Source organism: Miscanthus floridulus, chromosome 6, assembly GCF_019320115.1.
Source record: "Miscanthus floridulus cultivar M001 chromosome 6, ASM1932011v1, whole genome shotgun sequence".
NCBI classification, from domain to species: domain Eukaryota; kingdom Viridiplantae; phylum Streptophyta; class Magnoliopsida; order Poales; family Poaceae; genus Miscanthus; species Miscanthus floridulus.
Window position 1 is genome coordinate 101,953,245 of NC_089585.1, and position 8,572 is coordinate 101,961,816.

An 8,572-nucleotide genomic window follows, 5' to 3' on the forward strand; every position below is an offset into this window, starting at 1 on the left:
AATAGAAATGTTTGGTTTCATTTGGCAGGAGTCCAACGTGCTGAGAAACCTCACTTTTGGGTGAACGTTGATGGGACTTACTGGCCAAGAGGAAGGCCAAAAAACTGTTAAAGGAAATATCTGGGATAAGATAACCCTGGAGTTCTTCTTGTGTAGATGGTGTTGTAATTTTTAGGATGGTAACTAACCAGCTTTGAATTTGTCTGCATATCTCACCAGCCTATAGTGAAGCTTCTTAGTCCTGTTCTGACATTGTCAACACCCAACCAAAACAGCTCATCAATTCGACGGTGATGCTGCTAACATGGTAAATTAAGCCATCCCTGACTACCTAGAACAAAGAACAACCCAGAACCTTTTTTGTTGCGTCAGGGGCAAGCACCATAGTCAAGCAGGTACGTATGCTCATGGACATCTAGCATATTCACAGATAAATAAAATCGATCAGCTGTAGTAAGATTACCACCCAAGATATAATTTGTAGTTTGCACATGTATAATGATAGAATATCCTGCACCCCCACAAATTTGGAGCATTGATATGCCATTCGATTTTGAATCTATTGAATATATCAGGCCAAGTTCTTATATAAGAGCGGTAGGCTATTTTCTATGGATGGGTGTGAAGATCTGAAACTTATCATACAAATCAACATATACATCTACCTTGACATATTACATGAAGGCCGTGTGCAGTTTGAGGAGAAATCTTTAGCAGATAGAAGAAAAATCAGACAATGTGGCCCTTCTAGCTCTGGTATGACCAAATCTTCATGCCGTTACAACTTCCATCGTTTCTTCTGTCTACCATTTGTTTTTTGCTTTTGTTTTTGGGCATATATTATCACCCTAGGCATCATAAGATATGATCATATAAGTTATCTGTCTAGTTTTATTTTCAAATATAAAGCCATAGAAGATACACATTGCAGCACATGACTGTGCATATGTGCAGCCTATTTGGTCCACTTGAACATGTTATAAATAGATCCTGTTCCTGAAGCATAAGATGGCCATAAATTGATCCAGCTTCTGGAAATCTATAACAGAAAGCCCCTGGAAATCTATAGGACCTGAAGGTTTAACATCTAGCTTTGGAAAATTCCAGCTTTAATGAAACAATGTGCATAGCAGTAATTTGGGAACTAGAAGGTTTTCATATTGAAAGTATCTCTTCATATAGGATGTCTCTTGTTAGTGATTTGAACTTAGCTTGCTGCAAACACCATGGCTAAAATACAGAGGGAATTTGCTATTTTTCTACTATATAGTGGTTGTGAAGGTAACCCTCCCAAAGTTCGATTCCAGTTGGAGATTGGATTGAATGGACATGCAAAGAGGAGGATAATTTATTTATGCGCTGCAGCAAGTAAGAAAAGTAAGAGGCATGCATTCTGGACGTTTGACGCGGAGAGGTAGCGACATCTTTCTTCCATCGTCCAAGAAGCAGCTCCGCCCTTCGCCATGCGTCGTCAACAAATTGAGCCGACCCTCTGTAGCCTCCTGTATGAAGAGCCGCCACCCCTCTCCAAGGTAAAATCACTAATCGATTTGTCCTATGTGATGTTCTTGCTTTTGTGGTGATGATCTGTTTCGCTTGGTCATCTAGCTACTGATTCTATTAAACTGCCTATGGAAAGATCATACCTGTGAATTTGATTTTTTTAATTCCCTGTATCATTCATAGTTGTAGAGAAGTGAAAACCTGTAAGATGACACTCCATATACTATGTGTCAAGATTGTTTTCTAAATCATGCTTTTTGGTCATTTCCTTTGGTAGGCTACAAGCAAGAATATAGAGGTTGTTATTGGACCCTCAATAGAATTTGAGGGTAAGTACAAACTACAAAGAGACCAGCCCCAATAAGACTGCAAAATATATCGCTGAATATACACTACATGTATATCTTTGAATATATATCTCTTTATTTAGGTATAGAAGGGATGTTATTGGATTGCACAGTAGCAACAACAAGATAGTTTCAGTTTGTGGATGATGTTGACCATCCCACAATAAAACAATATGTTTAAAATGTATCTAAAAGAAATTGCACATGATGACTATTACAAGTTTCCCTTGTTTTAATTCTGCAATCGATTTGTGAATAAATATTAGTCTGCTACCACGTTCAAATTTGTTTTAGATTAATGCATCTATAAATTGATGTATCGAAAAGCGCCGAGCTCATATTTGTCCAATGTTAAATAATAAAAGATTATTTTAGACGTTGACGATTAAATAGAAACAATGTAGTGCCGTTATTTAAACATGCTAAATGATTGCTTGCCTAGCAATGGTGTGCCGTGAACTATCTCTATAATTTTAAAGATTATTTTGAGTATATATACATATATTAGTTATCTAACTCTATAATTATAAAGATTATTTTGAATATATATACCTATATTAGTTATCTAATTATATCACTCGTACGATTCATATGTTTTTAAGTACAAAAACGCATATAAATTCATATGTTTTTAAGTATAAAAACGCATATAAATAAATACATTTTGGGTTCAGGCCGTTGTTCCCTCCCTCCAGCCCTCCAGGTCGGAGTTCGCGGCGCCTGCAACCATGGACAGCTTGAAGCCGCTCTCGCTCCCCCATTTTTTCCTCCCTCGCCTTCTCCCCTTGCTCCCCGTTCGCGCACCACCACGGAGTGCTGGAGGCGCGCTTCTCGGCGACCCTTCGCCTTGCACCGCCGGCCGCGCTCTCCAACGGCCGCGTCGTCGCCGCTCGCTGCCCGGGTCTGCTGCAGCCGAGGTGATTAAGCGCTCTACCTCTCCCTCTCTCCCCTCCCTCCTCTGAACTGGGGTCGGGGTTGGTTCTCCTCGATCACCGCACCGTGGTTCCTCAGCGCATCATCTTGTGGTTCTTGGTGCTAGTGATGTGAAATTGGGGAATGCTGGTGAGTACTTCCGTTCGGGATGGAGTCGATTTGTCGGTCTGATTGAGGCCCTTCGGTATCTGAAACTCTCTCGAGATTTTACCCCCAAGTTGGCTCTCTTGTTGTTCTTGCGTTCTGTGTCCGCTGTTGGTGGTGGTTTCTTCTAAGAGGCGCGGCGGTTGAGCACCGATTCTCCATAGTGTGATCTCTCATTCTCTGTTCGCCTTTCCTGTTTCCTTTCAAACCTGTACGGTCTTTGTCTCATCATCCGATTATTGATGCCTCTTCTTGCTACTACTAGCGTGCGTCATACTCAGGATAACTCTGTTCGTTTCTGTTGCTTTCTCTTTTTACCCCCTATACTTGATTGGAGATGTTATCATCAGGTGTTGTTCTCGTCAGATATGTGCGTGCGGTAGAGATGGTCTCCGCCCGTCTACCTTTCCTGTTTATTTGCTTTATTTCCTGTTTTGGATCTGTTCCGTTTCTGGATTTTGAATTGCTCAACGGTGTCTGATTGGTTCTTCTTATTGTTGGGTGCTAGCATGTACTGCAAACTGCCTTACTGTCTTTCTGTTTGGGTATATGTTCGAGAGGATGACATTGCTTAATTTGGGTTACTTCTTCCTGACGAATTAAATTAGCATCGCAAGATTGGTTTGGTGTACTCTTATCTATATCTATCTTTTATTGACAAGTGTGCCGTGCAGTGTCACATTGCAATTTTAGTTCCCAAGCCTCCTGACAGAGATGTTTGTACTTCGTAAGGCATCATTACATCATTGTATAAATTCTCTTTCCTGAAGGAAATGTTTGTACTTCGTAAGGCATCATTACATCACTGTATGAATTCGCTTTCCTGAAAGAAATGTTTGTACTTCGTAAAGCAACATTAAATCATTGTATGAAGTTGAAATTGACCTAAGTTGAACGCCTTCTGTCACATGGGCACAAGTCAAACACCTTCTGACTTCTGTCACCTTAATTCAGATTCAGAAAGTACCAGCACTTAAATAATTTGCTAGTTGGCATGTAGATGTACCAATTCTCTTTCTGTCACATTGAAATATTCTATTCTGAATTTATGATTTGCCTTTGTGAAATTTGTTTGCATTTTGTTGCCAGAAAATCTTTGTTTATTTAGAGTTAATTTTGTTGTATATTTTAGGTTCAAAATTTTAGATGCAGTACTATGACAGTGCTACTGAACCTTACCATTTGTATTTCATCCTTACCGAACAGGAACCACAGATTTAGGCTATGGGTCAAGTGGTTCTCGTATTTGCATGAGCTGTAATCTGATGTCAATTTGTTTTTTCGTAACATTCTCCGGATGCAGATTTTTAGGATAGTTACTCATAGTCTCATTCTATTATGTCGCAGCATATCAAATTCTGCTGTCAATTCGTGTGCTCAGCCTTTGACGCTGAAGTCTACTAAGACTGGTTCGACTGGAGAACATGAGTATGCAGTGTCGGTTATGCAAGGATACCAATACCATGAACATATGCAAGATCCTGTGAGTTAACCTACCAGCCATTTTGTAGGATCATCGGTAGCACATTCTGTGAAATATGCATGATCATTTGGAGCTCAGTTCTTATTATATGTGTTCTTGCTCCATGGGCATTTATCTTTGCTTGCAATCCATTCCTATAAGACAGCACAACATGTAAACCTAACCGACCAACGCATTATCTTACAGGACAAGAACAAGATGATGACTTATTTGAAGGTGGAGAAGAATGCCAAGAGCATAGTAAAGATCAAGGGTGTGCATTCTGGTTTTCTTCCAAGTGTGGCGAGGAAAGAATGCGCTGCTAATCATGGCAGATCAAGAGATTTTTGCAACATCACTTTACAGGTGAAAATCGAAACACAGTTCTTTGAGTAACATCATCTCTGTCTGACCTTCACCCTTGATCCAATCTTTGTTATTGCTCATTCTGGTAGGTGTGTGTTTGGGGTGCCACTTTTTGTGCCAATTTATCACATCAGAGGGTTGCAAATGCACCCCGTGCAATGGCTGGGGACTGCAATGAATGTGACATAGTGAAAGGAGAAGATCAGAGTCAAAGCGCAGACAACTCAAAGTGTTTTCCTCAGAAAAAAGCCACACCAAAAGGCAACATAATGACTCTTAGTGCAATCCTATTTCTTGCCTCGATATTGGGTACCAGACACCAGATCATCAAAATAATGAAGTCAAAGGGCCTTGACACCAAGCGTTCCATCATCCTGTTATCTTTATGCCTGTGTGTGGTCAAATCAGTCTATGGTGCACTAAAAGAGGCTAAGGATGCTGGCGAGCTAGTCATGTTCTATCTGGATGTAGCAAAGAAAGGAGACAAACCGAGGTGATTTCTTGTACAGTATTAGTTCTAGCAACCATTGACTACTGGTAGCATTTAGGACCTGTCTACATGACCAGAATTGACTTCCACGTGTCTAAGCTTCTATAAGAGACACAATCTATAGAGATAATAAATCAATATATACAGATAATAAAATTTGTTCATGTGGCTGCTAGTTTTCCCGTCCCTGTTTCTTTCTGAATTTTTATGTTTATGCATACTCCAGGCATTTGTGAAACAGCTACTTCCGTTCATGACCACCTTTTTTTTGGCAGAGACAAATGATCTTCAGTGCTGACTGGCTGCGGCGCTTTTTTCTGAGAGAAGTGATCTTCAGTAGCTGGCGTGCATGTGATCGCAAGAATATTGAGTTAGGACATCAGCTCTTGTGCTTGTCGTTAATTCAAACACCTGAGATGAAGCTTACTTTTGTTTGTTTTGTAGTCTAGATAACACGCATGTATATCTTGAGATAGTGGTACATTGACAGAAGTGCAAGAAAGGTTCACGAAATCTTTAGGAGATACTTCACTGAAACATATGTTCTCGTTAATGAAGTACAAGTGTGCATACAAGAATTACTTCTTGTCTTGAGAAAGTGAATACTCTCTAATTTATCAACTCCCAGTACAAACGCTTCAGCACCTTTATCAAACCACCTTTGGTTGTTAGAATTGTCTTGAACATTGCTTCCAGATGATGTCTTGGATGCTTGAGGCCAATGCATTCATAGAACACCGTGCATGAATACACAAGGATAGTAATGCCCCTGCAGAGCATGATAAAAACCAAATACAGATAGTAGGGGAAATGCATAGAGAAATCTATAAGTTCGATGCTGGTATACACATGGTGCTGATTTAATGAATGATGCATGAAACAGAAGAACTTACAGGCCTTTAGGATTGTAAATCCAAACACAAATGCCTTAAGAGCAAACAACAAAGAGTTTACAGAGAATAGTGTTCTTTTCTTTAGCTTTTTATCACAATCTATTACATTGATTAGAGTTTGACATTGAAATTATATGTTACATTCTACTAGAAGAACGTTAGTTTCTACTAGGTATCGTGCAATAATGTGATATATCTATAGCAAATGTATGATAGAGAAAAGAGTAAGGAAGAAAAGAAAAAATAACCCAACTACTAACCAGATAAACTCAGTGAAGTGGTAGTAAGAGTCCTAAAAGAAAAAGAAAGCAAATAAAATAATAAGGTTCGTCAATCTATAAAAATAAAAGGCAATCCTTATCAAGAGGAGGGAAGAAATTGTACCTTGGTAGGATTGTTATATTTGTAGAACAAAATAACCATGAGAACTGAAATGGAAAGAAAGCAATGTGAGATCAGCTAGCTGCATAATTTGCCACACCAAAAATATATATTTTTTTAATTAAAGCTAAAAGAATTCGCAGACATGGAATTCCACAACCAAAATTGAAGTGTGTATTCTGTATGGACTATGGAGCAGCCACTTTTTTAACAGTTGTTGAACTCATGCGTACAATAAGAACAGTGAACTGTAGTAATTGGGAGGAGAATCGGGAAATAAAATGCTGAAATCAGAACTGGAAAGTGAATTCTGAACAGTTCGATGATACTAGATAGCTAGCCATTTCCTTCAGAAAGAAAACTAGATAAAACATGCTTTAGCATTTTTTTAGCAGTTCCATGATACTACAAAACTAATTAATCTGTATCGAAGGTTATTTTTCAATTTTGGTTCCTACTCATTAATTTTATTGGATTAATATACACAGTTTTCTATGTTTTATTGTATGGTCCCATGTACCAACAAGACTAAGGGCATGTCTTTTGGATTTGCCATCACAGGTAGCGATTGATATTGGAGAACAGTTCTTTGTGCTGAAACTTTCTTTGTCAGCAAATATATGGTAATGACTTCTTGAACTCACCACACTGAATCCGAGCACATATGTTGTTAGCTTTCCCGTTTCTTTTCAGCTCTGCTGCTAAAACGCTCAATTTGTAGAACATATATGCAAGAACGATGTCCATGAAAAGGTTTGGAGCCACTTTGTAGAGCCGACAAATACCGGCCACAAGAAGCAAGGTACCTGCTCAGAAACACACAATCTCTTCAGCAAATTACGTGTCATAATGCATCAGCAGTTACTTTGAGGAAAGAAAGGAAGATATTGCCCCGGTGGTGAGTAACATGCATGTTTGGTGACAGTCCATACAGAAGTAAGAGCTGCAGGTAGTTAGGTGTACTATCGTAATATCACAAGACTTTTGTTTTTTTCCGAAAACCTAATGTCACAAGACTTTGTCCAGGCAAGATGAGTTTTGCTTCTAACCAGAAAGAAAGATGAGATATATATCTGAACAAGATATATCCTAGAAACCACAGAAGTGTTCAGACACAGCCGAGGAAATTCTTCAACTACAATTTAAAGGAAATTGATCGATAAGAAGATATAGGGGACGAAAGGTTGAGCCGGTAACCTGACATTACGCCGGCGTGGAAGCAGCGGCAGCGGAAGATGTTTCCGCCGTTGGCCACGATCTCCTGGAAGGCGAGCCAGACGGGCCGGAGAGGGTCCCCAACCAGAGCGTCCCGTATAGCGATCACCTCCTCCGCGCCCTGCCCCGTCGGCTCCACCAGATCCTCCGGCCGCACCGGCGTTGCCCACCACTCGTCGTCCTCCGGAGCACAGCACAATCGCAGCTTCCTTGCTCGCCTGCAAGAGCCATCCGGGACGAAGCGGAGGGCACTGGCGGCGCTCCTACGCGTGATGGGTCGGGAAATCACGCCGGCGGCAGCAGGGGAGAGGCGGATGGTCGCTGGTCGCAACGCCATGTTTGTTAGTGGCTTTGGCGATCGTGGGAGGCGTCGGTCGGACGGGCTGCGGCGGGTTGGAACTTGGAATCGACGATGGATCCCGCGTCCGTTTAAAAAGTGGCGCCCCTTGCGGTGAAAACGGTAGGAATTTCAGATCTGTTCGGATCCAAGCTTGATATTCAAAATTCGATACTATATTCGTATTCGAATACCCAAATCGTATATTTATGACGTTAATATCCAATCGTACCTTATCCGTCATGGTTAACGCTATCCGTATTCGAATCCGAATCCGAAAACAAATATAATATTAATGATATCCGTCCATATCCGAGCCGTTTTCATCCTTGGCCCTTACCCGCAACAGCCCATACACGGCGACCATTTGGGCCCGTGTTTGCTTTGGGCCACCCCCATTCACGAACCGAATCAACAAGTCTAGTCCACCTTGATCATGAGCTTCTCTCGAAAAAAAAATCATCACACCATTAGGTTCCCAAATCCTACCTGCCATTAACT

General features: G+C 40.7%; 1 protein-coding gene and 1 pseudogene across 1 annotated transcript; one reads left to right on the forward strand and one right to left on the reverse strand.

The window, feature by feature from the left end:
• Positions 1-2,578: 2,578 nt before the first annotated feature.
• LOC136458829 (uncharacterized) lies at positions 2,579-5,575 on the forward strand (annotated as a pseudogene).
• Positions 5,576-5,629: 54 nt separating this feature from the next.
• LOC136458830 (uncharacterized) lies at positions 5,630-8,132 on the reverse strand. Its single transcript, XM_066458746.1, has 5 exons — positions 7,717-8,132; positions 7,164-7,325; positions 6,523-6,566; positions 6,399-6,430; positions 5,630-6,014 (listed from the first exon to the last, which is right to left on the reverse strand). Exons 1-5 carry the CDS (start codon positions 8,069-8,071, stop codon positions 5,855-5,857), a joined length of 753 nt encoding a protein of 250 aa, XP_066314843.1. The 5' UTR covers positions 8,072-8,132; the 3' UTR covers positions 5,630-5,854.
• Between the last annotated feature and the right edge of the window lie 440 nt (positions 8,133-8,572).

Excerpts from the sequence above, each read along its gene's own strand:
- LOC136458830 (XM_066458746.1), bottom strand. The coding sequence starts at position 8,071 with ATGGCGTTGCGACCAGCGACCATCCGCCTCTCCCCTGCTGCCGCCGGC. Across the intron at positions 6,567-7,163 it reads ATGTGCTCGGATTCAGTGTG|TTCTCATGGTTATTTTGTTC; the intron begins GTGAGTTCAAGA and ends TTTCCATTTCAG. Across the intron at positions 6,015-6,398 it reads CACTTCACTGAGTTTATCTG|GGGCATTACTATCCTTGTGT; the intron begins GTTAGTAGTTGG and ends CATGCTCTGCAG.